The sequence below is a fragment of the Pinus tabuliformis genome, chromosome Q (assembly GCF_031772625.1).
Source record: "Pinus tabuliformis cultivar Carrire ecotype Pingquan chromosome Q, CPIR1, whole genome shotgun sequence".
NCBI lineage: Eukaryota > Viridiplantae > Streptophyta > Pinopsida > Pinales > Pinaceae > Pinus > Pinus tabuliformis.
Window position 1 is genome coordinate 85,071,161 of NC_142296.1, and position 19,652 is coordinate 85,090,812.

Here is a 19,652-nt window from a genome sequence, read left to right on the forward strand (position 1 = left end):
GCGCCACACAATAATCTACACATGCATATTACAGAGTCATTTTATAAGAGACACCGAGAGAACAATTTTTTTCAAAATAATACTATGGCACTCGCCCCTCTCCTCTGTCTTTGGAGAGCTTTGCTGCCTCTTTATTTATAACTAAGGATAGGCCCTCTCGGTCCTTATCCGATACAAAGAAAAGCATGCTTGTTATAGACATTTTTGTGCCTCGCAACATGGAGCATGAAATGTCAATAATTACAGGGATCCTCAGTCCCTAAACATGTTGTTCTTACCCCTAGAGGAACAAGGTCAGCAAACCACAGCACTTCCTATCAGTTCTCCACCTGAAAACACTTAAAAACAGGCTATTTTTGGATCATGTCAGCTGCTCCACTGAGCATCTGCGCTGAATGTCAACTGCTCCTCCTTGTACCTGCGCTGAAAGTCAACTCCAATGAAGGCTACCTGCGCTGGGCGAGATTGGCCAAGTGGCACAGTCATTCTGCAAGGTGTCAATTGCCCAGGAAGCTTCCAAACTGACACTTGGTTCGAAGGATTCACCCTGTGATGAGTAAGAGGTACTTGATCTCCATGTGGAAGCAAGGATCTCCAAGTGGACTCAAGAACTGAAGTTTAACTGAAGAGAGAGAGGACACTAGTCAGCTTTATGCCAGCCTCAAGCTGACTCATCCTTTCTCCAAATCTCCTATATATAGAGCTCTCTCATGAGGTCTAGGGAGGCTGGAATTTTGTGCAAAGCAAGGACGTGTTGTTGGTTTACAGTTAGAGCTATTGGGTGATTGCTTTTATAGAGGGGAAGAGGAGATTTCTTGCTGCTGGGGAGGTGCTGCTGGATTGGAGCCATTTATGGTTGTAACCTTCTCAGAACCTTTTTCTTCTATCAATAAAGCTTTTGATGTTCTCCTATATACTTGTATTGCAATGATGTATTGTTTTTATCTGTATATTTGATCCATTCTAATCCATGCATCAGTTATGAGTACATGTTTCTTGTAGTTTCCCTCTCTTGTTTTTGCAGGATCTTTGTGTAGCTGGGCCGGCAAAGGGAGCAAGGAGCTGGGAACAAGAGGCAAAGAGAGAAGACAGGATCGACAAAAGCGAAAGACATCGGTTGGTCAATCTTTTCTTCCTTCTCTGTACTTTCATAAAGGAAAAATATCAAAGCTTTACTTTCAGTTGTTGCTAAGGAACTATCACCCTTAGAGTAGGGATAGGGTCATTCCGAGTCGGATACTTTTCCCCACAACAATGCTTTACAGAATGATTTAAAGCTTGAAAAGCTCTGTTACAGCTGAGCATAAATAGCATGTTTTATTGCTAGAATTTATTCTACTTTTTTTTAAACTAAGAAAGCATAAAAATTGCAGGATAAAGGACCCCACTCCCTTGCCTGTAGATTTTTTTTTGGATTTTTGAATAATTTGGAAGATTTTTTCCCCTCTGAGTCACATGCTCCCGCATCACGTTTAAAAAGGAATTTATTAATTAATTTAAATTAATTATTAATATATATATATAATTTAATTAAAGTTATAATATTAGGTTATTAAAAGTTAGGATTAATAAATAGAATAATTTCAATGGTTAGTTTAAAAAGATATATTTATTTATCTAAATTATTTAATAGTTATTTTATATATATATATATATATATATATATATATATATATATATATATATCATAATATTAGGTTGTTAAGTGATGAGTCTTTCCAATAATAATTTTAATGGTTAGTTTAATATTATTATGGTTAGTTTAATATTATTAAATTATAAAGTTAGGATAAACTAATAAAATGGTTAGTTTAAAAAGGTAAATTTATTTATTTAATTAAATTATTTATTAAATATTGTTAATAATATATATACACATATATATACTACCTAAAATTATAATAATAGGTGGTTAAAAAAAAAAAAAAAATAAAGGAGAGAGTCCAGAGAAAGAAGGATAAACCCAGGGGACAGGAAGGTTCCAAGGGGAACGACAAAAGCGAAAAAGACGAAAGAGGGGGGGGGGGGGGGGGGAGACTAAGATGAAAGGGCAGGGATCCAACATCTACTGATCTTCCAGTCGTCATCTCTATTGATATTGTTAGGCCTTCTTTCGATCTCAATCGCTTCCCTGAGTTTACGATGATGGAACTGGACAACTTTGGCAACAACCTTAGCCTCCTCAATACATACCTGATGCTTGGTCTTATCTACATGTTCTGCTAATGCTGAAGACTTAGTTCTCCCATGTCTTAGGTCAGCTGCATGCTCGTTGATCCTCTGATGGATGGAGCGCCCTGTTTCCCCGATATAGGGGGTCCCACAAGAACAAGGGATCAAGTAGACACCCTTCATGTCCTTCGGGTTAACGGGATCTTTTACTGATCGGAGGGAATTATGAATGGTGTTGAGGGGTCTAAATGAAGAGGGAATATCGGACCTCTTAAGTATCCGAGCAATCTTGTCCGTGGTTCCTTGGACATAGGGAAGATGGACACCTAATTGACGCTCCTTAGGTTCTTTCCTAATAGCCGCATTTCTAGAGGCTTTAACGAAAGCCTTTTGACCTAGGCGCCTACTATATCCATTCTCCACAAAGACATCAAGGAGATGGGATCTCTCTTTATCAAAGCTCTCATTATCAGAAATCCTAAGGGCACGAGTAGCGAGGGTGTTAAGGACACCCATCTTCTGAGCAGGGAAATGATGGGAATCGGCATGAAGATACTGCTCAGTATGCGTTTTCTTCCAGAACACAGAGTGGGAGAGATAGTCGTCCTTATTCCTAGAAATAAGAATATCTAGGAAAGGGAGGCCACCATTGACCTCTTTTTCCATGGTGAACTTAATGACAGAGGACTGACCATTGAGGTGATTGAAGAAGTGATCAAGCTCCTCTTGGCCATGGGACCAGATGACATTAGTGTCATCTACATACCTTTTCCAAAGCTTGGGAAGGAGACGAGCTGAGGCTAAAGCTTTGGCTTCGAAATCTTCCATAAAAAGATTCGCAACAACCGGGGAAAGGGGGGAACCCATGGCAACACCACAAGTCTATTCAAAGAACTCACCCTCGAAACAGAAGAAAGTGGAAGTGAGACAGATCTCAACCAGATGCGCGGTATCGGGATCTGTTAGGCGATAGATCACTTCCAAGGCCTCCTTTATAGGGATGCAAGTATAAAGAGAGACCACATCAAAGTTGACGAGAATGTCCTCAGGGTCAAGCCTAATATTCTTAAGCTCCTTAATGAAGGAAGTAGAGTCCTTCACGAAGGACTCCGTGCGGCTGACCAGGGGCTTAAGCTTAAGGGCCAGGAACTTAGCAAGAAGGTAGGTTGGACCACCAAAGGTGTTGACGATAGGCCTCAGACGGGGCCCTTCCTTGTGGATCTTAGGTAACCTATAGATCCTCGGAGTAATGGGACTGCTCTCAATGAGTTTGTGGCACAGGGAACTCACCGAGCTACTAGACTTGATGGCGAGAGCCATTGTCCTATAAATCTTCTTCAGAGGGTTCTTGGGTAGTTTTTTATAACTGCCACTATTGTGAAGATGATCTAACATCTTCTTACAGTAATCATCATTGTTAAGGATGACCGTGGCCCCTCCTTTGTTAGCCTTCAGAACGACAATATTTTCGTTCTGATTTAAGGATTTTAGGGCAGAGAATTCCTCATTGCCAAGGTTCTTCCGAGGGGGCTTAGCCTTTCTAAGGACGACAACACAATCCTGCCTAATAGTGTCCTTAATATTATCCGGAAGATTTCTAATCCCGTATTCAACGTCCCAAATAATGTCATCCACCAGGATGCTTCTAGGGGCAAGGGCAAAGTTTAAACCCTTGCTTAAAAGGCTAAAAATAGAAGGGGAGAAAGAAAAACTAGAAAGGTTAACAACCTTATTGTTCCGGGAAGAAGGGGGAGGAATAACCGGGTCCACCTTCAAAACCTCATTGTTATGAAAACCAATATCAAAATCCTTGTTATTGTTAAGAAATTCCTTATCATCATGAAATAAAATATTATTATTAGTATCACTTAAACTGTTATCAGAACAAATATTATTTCTACTATTATTATTATTCTCATCCATAACATCATAAATATTGTAATTATTACTAATATTATTATTCTTATTGTTATTATTATATGAATAATTCATAATATTATTATTGTTATTATTAATAAGATTAATACTATTATCCTCATGTATAATATTACAATTACTATTAATAACATTATTATTATAATTGGTATGCATAATATTACAATTATGTAACTCATTATTATTATTATATAAACCGTTAATATTATTGTTATCGTTATTATTATATGACTTATTAATATTAATATCCTTATTATTGTTATTATTAAGATTCTCATTGTTCATATCGGAACAAATATCATCCATAATATTAGTCTTATTTACGATACTACTATTATATAAATCGTTATTCTTAATAATATTATTATTATAAATAATATTATTACACTTATATAACTTATTAATATTAACAATATTCTTATCGTTATCGCTATAATTAATAAACAAAGGATTATTACAGTCAACGGAAGGAACGACCCTGCTGACAGACGGCCTCTTGCACGCGGAATGATGAAATCGACCAGGCTTGTTCGAAGGCGAACCTTCACTCCGGTTAGCAACGCCACTGCACCGGTCAATTGATATATAATTTATCAATAAATAATTTAAATAAATAAGTAAATTACTTCTTTAACCATCCATTTAAATCATTTTATATATTTATATATATTTTTTTTCCTTAAATAATAATATTAAACTAACCATTAAAATTATTATTGGAAAGACTCGTCACTTAACAACCTAAAATATATATATATATAATAACTATTAAATAATTTAGATAAATAAATATATTTTTTAAACTAACTATTGAAATTATTCTATTTATTAATCCTAACTTTTAATAACTTAATATTCTAACTTTAATTAAATTATATATATATATATATATATATATATATATATATATTAATAATTAATTTAAATAAATTAATAAATTCCTTTTTAAACCAACCATTAAAATTATTTTATTAATTTTACCTAATTTAACTTATCTCCATCAATAATAAGAGAAAAATAATATTAAAATAATAATAATATTAAATTAATAAGTAATAATTTGACTTGGGTCCTAGGGTCAAAATTAGCCGTCGGAGACTTTGCTCAGACTATTTAACATGCTAAGCTGGATCTGTTTCTTCAACCACACTAGTTGGTTCGAAACGCGTCGACAAAAGTCTTTCGATAAGCTCTATTTATAACTGTTATGGGTCACAGAAGTCTCAATTCAACATTTTATATATTTTTATATATTTTTAAGGGATTGGTCCTAAATATTACTAATTAAATTAATAAAATAGTTTTGACCCGGTCCTAGAGTCAAACTAGCCATTGGTAAAGTTAGCCGTTGGAGGCTCTGCTCAGACTATTTAACATGCTAACCTCGAAACCACACTAATTGGTTCGAAACGCGTAGACAAAAGTCTTTCTATATGTGAAGCTCTATTTATAAATAGAGTTGTTCAATCAAATTCAACAAAATAATTTGAGTGGACTAATAACTTTTAGATCACAAATCCAAATAAAAAATTGAATCGAATTTGGAAATATTAATCAATTTTAAATTTACATTGAATTCTTACAAAAAAATTTTGTTCACTTTTGCTTCTAATATAACATGAATATAATTTTTATATATTAAAATGAAAAAAATAATTATTTATGTATTTATTTATTTTTAATATTTATTTTATTTAAAATATTTATAACAAACGAATTTGTGAAATTGAAATGTATTTATCAAATTGAAATGATTAATTGTATGTAAAGGTGATTTTAAAGTTTAGAAAAATATGTATTTTTTTCAAGTTCAATTTTGATTTGAAATATTTTTTAAAATAAATAAAAATTATTTAAAAAAAATTAAATTATAATAAAAATAAAAATTATTATTTATATTTTTAAATTTTAATTAAAAATATTATATAACATTAATAATTTCACTTTATCTCTACAATGTATTATGGGAGAGATATTGCCACATAACACTACATTAAAAGAAATAAAATAATCTCTACATTAAAAATATGTTAATAACAAAAACATATTTCAATATTGAAGATAAATATTAATTAAGAAAAAAAACAATGTCAACCATAAGCAAAGCACACTTCAATGCCCACCTTAAAACTTTAATTATATTTAGAGAGATAAAGTAATTAATAATAAAAAATGTTAATTTCATTATAAGTGTTTTCTGCTTTTTAATATGATGGAGATTTATATTTCCTTCATTGCTCATCATGTAGATTACACATGCCATCTAAAATAATATTTGATATTACAACTTACTATGGAGGAGTTGTGAAATTCATTCCATCCTCAACACAGAGTTGACTTTAATATTAGAAAAAATATTTTAATAACAAACACAAATTTAAATATCAATTTCATTTAAAAAAATAAAATAATATAGATAGATAGATAGATATACACTTTTGCAGTATAAATTAGCTATATAATTTCTCTATTATTAAATATTTGAACATTAATATTATTTAATATTTCAATATCAACGTCATACATATAAAAACAAACAGTATAGAAAAGGAAAAAATAAAACTATAAAAAAAATACCATTATTTCAATCTAAATTGAAAATAAAGTGCATGTTTTGTAATATCTTATATAATCTTTTTGGTTTTGGTTTTCTAACCAAAAAAAATTAGTTATAACTGGGGTTTAAAACATCACCAAGACTGACGATATGTTGAGGCATCTTCGGAATAGATGAAATATATGGTTTTATTGCTCTTACATGTCCAATCTTTGAAATCGTAATTAAAATCAAATAGGTAAACCTTTTGTAATTCTTCGGATAAACTTATAAATCCTAATAAAGATAAAAATAAATAAAATTATAAATTTTATACATTTTTAGGCCGATAGGCCTTCCTTTGAAAGGGACCTTTCGTCGTCCTACTCCTTCTGACGCTGACACCTGGCGAACTTCGTCTTTGTTCAAAAAACGACTAAAACGACTAGACGCTGACACCTGGCGAACTTCGTCTTTGTTCAGGAAACGACTACCTCATTACCTGGATATCCGCCTGCATATCGGCCTCTCTGCAAAGAAGGGGCGGAGGTATTCATGACCGGCTGTTCGAAATGATATCGAACCCTTGCATCTGGCAACCACTCAACCGTTGGATCCGAGAAGATCCACGGTCTCAACGATTTGGATTGTAGACGGGTAAGTTAATGCAATTCTCGGCGAAGTAAGGTTCATTTGGTTGTTCCGAGGTGGGTGAGCTACGGCTCTGCAACATAAGGTGACCGGATGGTGGAATGGCGGAAATGCCTTCAATAGGCCTACAGGTATAGACATGCCTTCGACCTCCATCTCGCCTAACTGTTATCTCTTCCTTCATTTCGCACTTATGTTTATTCTCTGAAACCCTCTATTCGGCTCCTGCACAGGTGGAACTGTTAATAGCGGGTTCTTGAATCTGGAGAAATGTTAATAGCGGGTTCTTGAATCTGGAGAAATGCGTCGAGGGCTCGTTCTACAAACCAGAGGTAACGTAAGCAGGCCCATGCAGTTTCATACAGGGTTCCTTTTGATTTTTTTGAGAACTTGATATAATAAAATGTCAATTTCAGGTGCGGGTTCTTCACACTTCTATATTGTGCTCTAGGTTAATATAATATTTTGTCAATTCTCTTCATTGTTTTTTCTTTTTGTTAATGCATGTTAAGTGAAAATATCTCACATGCCGTTTTCCCTAAAAAATAAAGCTGTGCAGAAACAAGAGCGTTTGATTAAATCTGACCCGTTGGGCGTAAAGCTAGACATGAATGATGATTTGGAGGATCTGATAGATGAAGAAAGCTTTCTTTCTGAAGAGGATTCGAAAAGATCTTCATTGCCCTCTGGTTAGTAACAGGGGCTGGTGGCTATTAATGTTGGTTTGCAGTTTATCCATTGGAAAGGAATATATATGATAGAATCCTCTTTAATAACGTTACAAACTTGATCAGCTTGGTCACTTTTCCCATCTATTCTTTCAATCCATATTTTGTAATTTGTTTTGTTCATTTTGGATTTTGAATGGCTGTTGTGTATAATGTTCTCTTTGTAGACCCTCTGCACTGGAAAGGTGTTCTGTTTGGGGACAAGCAGATGATTCAACAGGCTGGTAGGGCCACATGGGATGCAATTTGTTTTCCTTCTTATAGAAGTGATGTTGAGCAACTTTTCATGGATTCACCATGGCATTCAATTTGGAAGAATTTGTTGTTTTAGAGCAGATTTAGCTATTTACTTTTTAGTAAGGATTCCCATTTTAGAGTAAGATGTAGATAGTCTTCAGTTTGGGACCAAAGTGTATATGCTACCTTGCTCATGTAGGTAGGGAGCTTATTTATGATCACTTTTTGGTTCCTAAGTGTACTAATTCCTGGTGTACATGTATCTTGATTTTCATTTTGCAAAACTACAAATAAAAATTGAAAGTCAAGGGTTAACTATCTTTTGAGCTATCATCATTAACTACCATAAACAATCTAATTGAGTGGACGTGTTGCATGCCATAGCATAGTTGTTGATATTCATAAGAAGATAATAGATCTACGGTGAGCACTTTCAACAAACCAAAATCCAGTCAAGTAAACATGGAAGATTTATAATAGCACTTAATTTAGATCACAAGAGATTTACTCATAGCATTTTGCACTTAAGAGAGATCAACCATAGCCAAGAACAAGTAACCATGAAGAAAGTGAATTGCATTAATGTTTCTCTGCTGTTTCTTCTGGCTGTTCCAATATAATCTGATTCTTAGATCTTTCAAAAGCATGACATAATTTTGAATATCTTTTTAACTGGAGCTTGAAAACATTGAACCAGGCTTATGAGATCTTCTATTTACTTGTGTGATAAAGTTGATGCTTTGGTTTACACAATATTATTCAACGTCATGTCTAATGTTGAAGTTCTATGCAGCACATTTTACTTCTGTAATGGTTAACAATGCTTATTGGCTCATCTTAATGCACAGGTGTGGTTCATGGGAGAACATTCACATATTTCAATGGATTTTGATGATGTAAGAGTCCACAAGCTCGATAGTTATATTTTAAATTTATCTTCACACTTCTATATTGTGCTCTAGGTTAATATAATATTTTGTCAATTCTCTTCATTGTTTTTTCTTTTTGTTAATGCATGTTAAGTAAAAATATCTCACATGCACTTGCAAATTCATGGTTGATAACATTGAGTGCAGTTTTGGTTATCTTCTCTTGTTCATTTGGTATTCTTTTCAGATTGTTGCAGTGACCTTGGACAATTATGAATTGCTTCCAGTAGATAAAGATGATCAAATTAGTGATAATTTCAATGACCACTGGGGAAGTTAGTACGAAAAGAAAAGCCTGCAAAAATTGTACCTGTGGCCGAGCTGAGTTGGAAGAGAAACAGACGAAGTTGGGCCTGACTGCAGAACAGTTGAATAACCCACAATCTGCGTGTGGAAATGTATGCTGGTTCTTTTTAATCTTTTTCTCTTATTTCATTTCTTTCTCGGGAAGAAGTATTTGCAAATTGCCATCCCTATTTTGTGGAGAAAGGTTGCCAATTTATATAACCTTTTCACCATTATAGTATTTCTAATTTGTTCTTTTAGTTACTGTTTACGAGTATAATTGTTCTGTATAAAAGAACAAAATGCTGCGTTGATATCTGTTAAACTTTTGATTGAACAAACTTCCTTTAGGTCTCTCTCTTAATATACACAGCTGTGTTTTTTAATGAAAACTTGAGTTTCCATCTCCATCTTTGAAGGAGAATCTTGGCTGCTGGGATCTGCAGCGTATACTATATTACAGTTACCCTATTTTATATTCCAAACTGTGAACAAGGTCACATACTGTAGGAATCAAAATGTAATATAATATTTGCTCATTTTTCTGATATAATGGATGTCTTGATTTTGTTAGTGTGGACTCGGGGATGCATTCAGGTGCAGTAGTTGCCCCTACAAAGGACTTATCTCCTTTCAAACTTGGGGAAAACTTAAAAGGTATATATACCACATACATATTGTTTTCCATCTATTGCGCCTTCTATTTTTAACAAGTTTGTTCTGACATATCAATTCCTCCATTTGACTAAAATGCTTTTACAAAAATTGCAGGTATCTCTTCCTGGCACACTCTGGACTGTTGATATGTGAGCAAAGTAGTGCTTTGAAGAGTTAACAATTAGTCATAAACCCTCAATCATTTCGTGCCATCCAAGTGATGGGTTGCTTACCTTTAAGCATTTCTAATGTAATTTCCCTTCAACCATTGAGTGCTTAAATTAAGCAATGGTGCAGCCTTATTTCTAGGTATAAATTATAATATAGTGTATGAGAATCACAACTATTGCTGGCGTTATTAGGACTGTTAGTGTTACCTATCTACTTTTGTATCTGTTATATATGACATATGAAATGATGAATCTGGCTAGGGAAGGAATGTTTATAGCATCCCAACATTGCTTCCTTGAAGGAAATGAGTAAAGTACTTCATATTTGTTTATCAAATTTAGGATAAGTTTGATTTGCTTGGCCAGCTCTTTTCTTATGCTAATTTTTCAATTACAACAGTCACGTAAGGGCTATTGTATTAACTATACGCACGATTTGTTAAGAAGTAATCGACCTAATTGAAGACATTCCCAACCATTCATTTGGGCAAATCTTTCATGACCATTCATTTGGGGAAAGCTCTCAAAAGGATGATAAATTGGGTTTCCAGATCGGTTTTCTTTTGCCTTCCATTTGGTTGAAGTTGAATAGAATCACAAATTGATTCTCCCTGCCCTAAATGTGAATTGTATCCCATGATATCTTTCTTGCAGAGACACCTTTAAGGACTGTAGCTTTTACAAATGAAGTTAGACCGGATTTGTTCTTTTGATCGGTTTATTTTCCATTTCTAGCGAGAGAATACATCTTATATTACTTTGCAAAATAAGTAGATTACATCATGTGTCATGAGGGAGGACCTGGAGACTGCTTCATTTTGCCTCTTCCCCAGCATGTGTGTTAACACCCTTGTTCAGTGTATAGGGTCATTTTACCCTTATGGGTTTGACTAAACTTGTCTAGGCTTCCAGCCTCTTAACCGGGTTGAACTTTGTTTAGGCTTTGAACTTTGTTTAGGCTTCCCAATGTTTTAGGCAGGTTGGAAATCCTAAATCCTTTTGTTACAACTTACGGATTACTCGTTTCAATGTTTTGCTGCTCGTCCTTCTCAAATTTATTAGTGGAGTTATCATTTTGGTCTTACAAAGCATAACCTATTTTCTCAAATTTATTAGTAGGGATATCATTTTGGTCATACAAAGCATAACCAATCTTCTCAACCAGATTTGTTCTTTTGATCTGTTTATTTTCCATTTCTAGAAAGAGAATACATCTTATATTACTTTGCAAAATAAGTAGATTACATCATGTGTCATGAGGGAGGACCTGGAGACTGCTTCATTTTGCCTCTTCCCCAGCATGGGTGTTAACACCCTTGTTCAGTGTATAGGGTCATTTTACCCTTACGGGTTTGACTAAACTTGTCTAGGCTTCCAGCCTCTTAATCGGGTTGAACTTTGTTTAGGCTTCCCAACGTTTTAGGCAGGTTGGAAATCCTAAATCCTTTTGTTACAACTTACGGATGACTCGTTTCAATGTTCTGCTGCTCATCCTTCTCAAATTTATTAGTGGAGTTATCATTTTGGTCTTACAAAGCATAACCTATCTTCTCAGGGTTATCATTTGGGAAATGCTTTGTTGGAAATGCTGCCCTGTTCTCTAGGTCACTTGAGCAGCTTGAAGAAGTTGTGGGTTTGTGATTGCGTAGAATTGAAATCTTGGCCCAATTCGTTGGGACTGTTGACTCAGCTGTCAACGTTGTGGGTTGGAGGCTGTGGAATACAACCCTTACGATCAACAAATTTAGCCTCAGTCTTGATGGATCTGAGGCATCCGATAATATCATGGTTTCTAATGGAATCAACTTTTTAATAGCAATATATCAATATGTTTTGTAATATTATGTTTTGACTTTCTAAGGGCAATATACAATTATGGTTTTCAATGAAATATATTGGTAGGGGATAGTAATTAACTTACTCTAGAATGAAATAAGACATTCAATGTGTTCTTTGTAATATAGATATAAACAAAACATCTAAAGAAAAGTAATTGCACAATGATCCAGGCCAACAAAACAAGGTTTTCCACAAACCAATTAAGCCTTTCAACCTTTTCGACTTATTTTCTTATGTCAAACATTTGCAGGGTTTCAACCAATTAACATTTCATTGAGTATGTATTTACAAAGCAATGATTTTGGGATCAAATCCCACAAAGCAATTCTATACTTGCTTTTCAAATTCCTTCAACCTTTTGAAAGTAAAGTAAAACCAATGAATTATCAATCTAATTTTACCATAATAAAAAACAATTAGAAAGCCTTTAGCCAACTCAAATTGCTCATTCGTTAGGCTTGAACCAACCAACATCTCTTCTAGAAAAATTCAACAATTCCGATTTAATAATCCTATCGGCCTCTCTTTGTACCTTTTGGGACAATTGCTAGTAATAAATCTTTAAAGATTTTTGCAAGTAAAGAAAACAGCGGCAGCTCAATTGGCGCTATGATTGGAAGTATCCCATACAATTTAACAAAATAAATAGAGCTGTTCAATAAAATCCAACAAAATAATTTGAGTGGACTACTAACTTTTCGATTACAATTTTAAATAAAAAATTGAATATAATTTTGAAATATTAAACAATTTTAAATTTACATTGAATTCTTACAAAGTTTTTTATCACTTTTACTTAGAATATAACATGAATATAAATTTTATATTAAAAAAATTAAATAAAATTTTATTTACTTATTTATTTTTAATATCTATTTTATTTAGAATATATATAACAAAGGAATATAAAGTATTTGTCAAATTGAAATGATTAATTGTATGTAAAAGTGCATTTTATAATTTAGGGTAAGAAAGATGTGTAACTTTTTTCATGTTGAATTTTGATTTGATACTTATTTTTTTAAATAAAAAAATATATTTTCAAAAAAATCAATTATAATAAAAAGACAAAAATGATTACTTAACCTACCTTCATGTAGAATTGCTCTACAACCCTAGCGGAACCGCGAGAGCCATGAACTAAGCTCACCCGTGACCTAACTCTCTGATGGTTACTACAACGCTGCACACCAAGGGGTCGCCCACCAGGTCGGATGACAAAGGAAGTTGGTGGGGTGAGATCCCCTCCTACCAGGACGCAGCAACAGCAGATTACCGCCTGAACACAAGCAATCAGACGCAAACGCAGGAGATGAACAAAATGACATGACCTATCCTTGGGGCGCGGTGGCAAGCTGGTAGTAGAGGAAAATGCCTACCATGTGCAACAAAGAAACTGAGATTCATCATTCCGATGAATAAATTGTAGAGATACAGAAGTTGCATGAAGGACTACGCGTTGATCTGCAAGTTCATAGGAATGTGGCCAACGGAGAAAGACCTTACCAAGTGGATCCAACGAAAATGGCAAACCAAGGGCCATATCGAGCTCAAGCTCGGAGCTAGAGGCTTATTCATGATAATATTCTCAACCCTGCAAGATAAAGAAAGATTATTTGAAATGGCCCTTATTTGGATTATAATGCTCATCAGTTTATGAGATATTGGGAAGAATGTTATGACCCAGACAAGGAGAAATTTTTGGCAATCCCGGTATGGGTAAGGTTGTTTGGCCTCCCAATGGACTTTTGGGACTTAGAAATACTAGAGGGTATTGGGAATACGATAGGAAAATTCATCAAAATAGCAGAAACGACAAAAAGAGGCAGAGACACATCTTATGCGAAAATCTGTGTGTATATGAACATAGTTGAACCCATACCTGAATCTGTGGAGTTAGAATACCATGAAAAGGTTTGGAAACAAACGTTAGACTACGAACACATTCCGTTCAAATGCTGAAGGTGACATGAATATGGCCATCTATTTAAGGAATGCCCACTGAACATGGAGGAGATGGAGAATAAGCTCAGTAAACAGAAAAAACCTCAGGACGACAAGGAAGGGTTCCAAGAAGTGAAACACAAGAGGAGGCAAACAAAGGAACCCCACAACCCAGGAAAAAAATAATACCAAAATCAGTCGAGTGGTAATAACATATTTGAAGCATTACAGGTAGAAGAAGATGAAGAAAGCGAGATCCAACTCATGGATTATCAATGTAAAGCAAAAGAGAGTAGCTCGAGTCAAGGGAAACCAACACCCAAAGCGGAAAGCCCAAAGAGATTTGGTAGACAAAGAGGATAACGAAGAAAGGGATGGGATGGAAACCACTACAATGGAAATCGACCCAAGCAAGGGAGAGGAGCTTAGCATGGAAGAAAAAGTTCTGAAAAAACTGCTAGATGAATGGAGACACTTAGGTGAAAGATTTATTCCAGAAGACTAGAAAAGATTGTGCAGAGAGACCTTCCAACAGTATCAAGCCAAGCAAGGACAGGGATAGGTTGAGATTATAGAACAACTCGGGATCCATAAGGAAAACTCCCATGAGTATCCAAATAAAACAAAAGGGGGAAGTTAAGGGGTTGGAGAAACTTACAGGAATCCATATAGATCATGGGAGAAATGTTGGTGAAAACAGGCAATGTGGTACCACTATCAGCGATATACCAACAAATAAATAAAGTTTCCCAATGATAGTAACATCTTGGAACATAAGAGGCCTAAACAGCTGAGCAAAGCAATATACTTAGGAGAGAGACTGAGAAAAGAGAAACCCTAATTATTGTTGCTTCAAGAAGCTAAGATTACAGGAGGGAAAATAGATGAAATCTTAAGTAAGATAAAACCCAGGTATGAAGGTATGTCAATAGATGCACGAGGAAGCACAGGAGAGATAGAAATTCTCTAGAATCCAACAGAGGTGACTAGTGATTACTGGATAGGCATGCAACGTATCCTCACAGGGTGGATCCACCTCATAGGAAATAAAGAATGGCTCTTAATCTCTGCAGTTTATGGCCCACACATCCCAGTGGAAAAGGAAAACTTCCTCCAGAGGATAAATATTTTAAACCAAATGCATGAGGCAAAGCTATGGTTACTAGTAGGCGATTTCAACTTGATAACATTGCTGGAGGAGAAAAAAGGAGGAATCCAAAGGGAAGAGCTATAAATGGAGAAATTCAGTGATACACAAGAAGAACCTGACCTAGTGGATATCCCAAATATTAATTGGAAATACACGTGGAACAACAGACCCGGGGGGGGAACAGGCAGATAGCATCTCGTCTTGACAGATTCTTACCAACATAAAATCTCATAAGTAAATATGTTTACTATGAGGCAATTATACTATCGTGCCTGGGGTCAGATCATTGGCCCATTAAATCAGAAGTGGAAATGAAACAAGGAAATTCAAATAGACTCTTTAGGTTCAAAGCCTTCTAGCTAAGAGAATCGACCTTCATTGAAAGATGAAGGAATGGTGGAACAGGAGTGAGAAAGAAGGTAGAAATATGATGCATACCTTCCAAATCAGACTCAAAGAATTAAAGGGTAAAATAAAAGAATGGAACAAGGATGGTTTCGACAACATTCAACGGGAAAAATAATTGATCCAAGCCAAGATGAGGAAAGTACAACATCAGATCATCAATGAAGGCATAACTAAATCTATACTAGAGGAGGAAGGACAACTGATAAATAAATTGGAGGAAAGGAGACAACAAGAAGAAATACTGTGGAAGTAAATATCAAGAATCCAATGGTTAAAGGAAGGAGATAGGAATACTAGGCTTTTCATAAAGTTATGATTCAACATAAGAAACAAAATAGGATATTCTCCCTAGTTGATCAGTAAGGCAATCAACCTAATCAAAAGGAAGACATGGAGAACCTATTAGTTCAAGCTTTTCAAAGGCTACTGACGGAACCCAATCTATACACGGAGGAGAATATAAAGAAAATTGCTCGACACATTCCCAATCTGATGATCAGGGACCAAAACATGGCCCTGATAAGGGAAATATATAAAGCAGAGGTAGAATAAGTCATTAAAAGCCTAACGAAGAACAAAGCACTAGGCCCAGATGGGTTTACAGCAGAATTCTTTTAGGCTACATGGCCATTCATTGGGGATGATATTTTGAAACTAGTAGAGGCATCTAGATGCAATAAAAGAATTCACTTGGCCCTCAACTCCACCTTTTTGGCCCTCATTCCTAAAATGGATCACTCGAAAGAACCACAAGGTTTTAGAATTATAGTGCTTTGCAATGTAATTTACAAAATCATGGCTAAAATTATGGTAAATCACCTCAAACAATCCTACCTGGTATAATCTATTAAGAACATACATGGTTTATTAAAGGGAGACAAATAGTAGATGGTATTGTGATGGCACAAGAGGTAATACACTCATTAAAGACTAAAAAAACCAAAGGGATTTTGGTATAACTGAACTTATCAAACACCTATGACCGTCTGAACTGGAAGTACCTACAGGGAATTTTGAAGGCATTCGGCTTTGATGCAAGATCGATAAGCTGGATAATGTCAATGATATCAACCCCGGTCCTATAAATTTTACTTAATGGGTCGCCCACAGAGGCATTGAATGCAACCCGTGGGCTTAGGCAAGGTGACCCGATATCCCTGTTCCTGTTCATACTGGCCACAGAAGGACTAGGAAGGTATGTAAAAGAGAAAGTACAAAGGGAAACAATAAACAGGTCTTAGATCATGGGGGAATGATTTACTGTTAACTCACCAACATTTCGTCGATGACATAATGATGTATGGACAAGAAACCCTCAAGGAAGATAGAGGGTTAATAGAGATCCTAACTGACTTCACAAGTGCATCAGGATGAAGATAAATAAAGAAAAGTCTAATATATTTTTCTTCAATACAACAAACCCATCACAAGCTTTTCTAGCAAGAATAATGGGATTCCGCATTGGTAATCTCCCCTCGAAATACCTCAGAATTTAGCTAAGTGATCAACAAACTAGAGTAGCAAACTGGAAACCCTTGTTGGAAAAGATCCAAGGGAGAATGAAGAATTGGACATTCAGATCAATAAATATGCCGAGTTAGGTAATACTACTGAGAGCAGTGCCACAATCAATCCCGATTTAACAATTAACCAGCCAAGCGATGCCAAAAATAGTTTGCCAAAGGATGATTGACATTTTCAAAAAGTTCTTGTGGCAAGGGCCCAAAATAGAAAAAAAAGGGCCCTGCTATCGTGGAACTGGCTCAAAAAACCCCTAAAACATGGTGGGTTAGGGCTTAGAGACCTGTACATTCTCAATCAGGTGGGGGAAAAGCTCTAGTGGAGATTGATCTAGGGAGGAGCAGATCTATGCAAGTAAATATGGGGGAGGAAATATGGAATGCCGATCTTGATTAAATGAAGACTAAGAGTCCAAGACAATATTAAGGGATTAACCATTTGGAACTTATCCTTAGAAAATAGAGATATTATAAGAACTCATAGTTTCTAGGAAATAAGGGGAGGAGACAAAGAAAAATTTTCGGAAGAAGCGTGGCAACAAAGAGAAAAGCTAAACAACAGACCTGAGCTAGGAATACTATGTGAATATACTAATAACCCTGAAGAACAGACAATAAAAAAACATCTAGAGCTTGGATCCAAGAGTGCACTGGAGAAAATGGAAACATAAATAGTATTGGCTAGATGCCATAGAAACCAACCAATGGAAGATGTATGAGAAAGAGATGGAAACCTGGAAAATTTCAAAAATGAAAGGGCCGAACATACTAATATGGGGGTATAAAATTAAAGGGATGTTCACAATTAAAGAGGGCTATCAACTGCAAGAAGAAAACCACCTGCAACACGGGACACAGATGTGGGACAAAATCTGGCAAGCAAAGTCATGGCTGAAAATCACTTTCTTCATGTGGATCTTCCAACATGGGCGAGCACTTACTTGGGATCAACTTCAAAAAAAAGGCCTACAAGGACCCTCAATCTGCAGTATATGTAACAAACAAGTAGAAACAATAGAACACCTGACCAATGCCTATAGATACTGTGAAAACATGTGGAGAAACAATGATCAACTCTTTGGAGTCAATGACAGGGATCAATCTATTATGAAAAGAAAAATGGATAATTAGCGGAAAAAGCCTTACCAAAACCCCATTCTGAATCGATCATGGATACTATCATTAGGTTTCATTTTATGAGCAATCTAGAAGGAAAGAAATAGAAGGTTTTTCAAAGAAGAAAAAATATCAGAAGAAGAATGATGGAAAATGATACTCCAGAACATAAGAGAAACGATCCTTGCTGAGAAATGGTATGCAGAGGACTGGAAAACAAATTCACAGGAATAATGAATAATGATGGGCCTACACTTGAAGCCAAGTATGATGAACCCCACCACATGGAAATAGCACCTTGCCAATTGTGAGACAGCGAAGAGCTTCACACAGCCTCAGAAAGAAATCATTAAACTCAACTTTCATGGAGCCGCGGAAGGGAACCCTGGGGCGACAGGGACTAGACGAGTGTTTAGAGATGACAAAGGTAATACAATTCAAATATTTTCCATGGACTGTGGTACTGCGAGAAACCATGAAGCAAAGCTCTAAGAATTGAACCGGCGATTGGAAATTGCAGAAAGGGAGAGGTTTCAAAGACTGGAGGTGGTAGGAGACTCGAAAATGGCAATAGACATGATGAAAAAACTCCAGCAAGAGACATCATGGGAGAAAATTAGCCAAAGCTAGAGGATGGTAAGGCATTTCCAAGAGATTCGCAAGCTAATTCGACAAATTGGCTACATTATCCTGACACATGTCCACAGGATGGGTAACGTGGCAGCATATAATATCACTAACTGGGGGTGCGGGCAAGCAGGTAGAAACCTGGATATAAGAGGAGAAGATTTAAGACAAATGGAGGGGATGAAAAGGCTAGAGGAGATCCTAGAAAATGATGAGGAGAAGGGAGAAAATACCCGTTCGGGGTGCCACAGGGAAGAAGAGGTGGGCTAAAGGGGATTGGAGGTAGAGGTGTCACAAGCCAACCACATGGGCCCAAGGATAGATGGAACATTGGGATGTGGGAGGATTAGATGGCAGGAGAGGCAGCAAGTAGGATAGGGCAGGGCAGAGGATGATACCATGAAAGGACAAGTGTGGCCGAGGATGGATGATACTAACGGAGGTTTGGGGGAAAGCGAGAGGGCAGGAAAAATAGAGATGGAAAGTGGAACGATGGTAGAAAGAAACCCATGACAAGAGCAGCTGGAGGCATGAGGGAAGTAATGAGAGACAGTAATGGAAGAGTCAGAGGAACATCATTCCAAGGAAATGGAATGAAAGAATGGGCGGCGGGAGGAGGAAGAGGGCATGAGGGGGGCTGGACGAAAGTAAGGTGGGGCAGCTGGACAAAACAACAAGAGGCAAAGGTAGACGGGAGAGGAGGTAGCTGCATGCAAAGGGAGAAGGAAAAATAATGAGAAGTGAACGC

At 35.9% G+C, this 19,652-nt stretch overlaps 1 protein-coding gene across 6 annotated transcripts; it reads left to right on the plus strand.

Annotated features, from left to right (window-relative positions):
- Positions 1–7,122: 7,122 nt before the first annotated feature.
- On the plus strand, positions 7,123–10,351 carry LOC149218371 (anamorsin homolog 1-like). Of its 6 annotated transcripts, XM_089383923.1 has the most exons (8): positions 7,123–7,425; positions 7,528–7,626; positions 7,846–7,983; positions 8,190–8,246; positions 9,108–9,155; positions 9,376–9,586; positions 10,048–10,130; positions 10,245–10,351. In XM_089383923.1, the coding sequence occupies exons 2-5, from the start codon at positions 7,596–7,598 to the stop codon at positions 9,149–9,151; spliced, it is 270 nt and encodes an 89-aa protein (XP_089240049.1). In that variant the 5' UTR covers positions 7,123–7,425; positions 7,528–7,595; the 3' UTR covers positions 9,152–9,155; positions 9,376–9,586; positions 10,048–10,130; positions 10,245–10,351. The 6 variants fall into 6 exon arrangements, with proteins under 6 accessions (XP_089240049.1, XP_089240050.1, XP_089240046.1 ...); XM_089383924.1 differs by lacking the exon at positions 10,245–10,351 and having other exon boundaries at positions 9,376–9,594; positions 10,048–10,133; XM_089383922.1 differs by lacking the exons at positions 7,123–7,425; positions 7,528–7,626; positions 8,190–8,246.
- The last annotated feature ends 9,301 nt before the right edge of the window (positions 10,352–19,652 follow it).

What these genes read in the sequence shown, in the direction of transcription:
- LOC149218371 (XM_089383920.1), top strand. Translation starts at nt 7,596, where the DNA reads ATGCGTCGAGGGCTCGTTCTACAAACCAGAG. An exon ending in GCTCGTTCTACAAACCAGAG is followed by an intron (nt 7,627 to 7,845) that starts GTAACGTAAGCA and finishes TAAAAAATAAAG; the next exon opens with CTGTGCAGAAACAAGAGCGT. An exon ending in AAGATCTTCATTGCCCTCTG is followed by an intron (nt 7,984 to 8,189) that starts GTTAGTAACAGG and finishes TTCTCTTTGTAG; the next exon opens with ACCCTCTGCACTGGAAAGGT.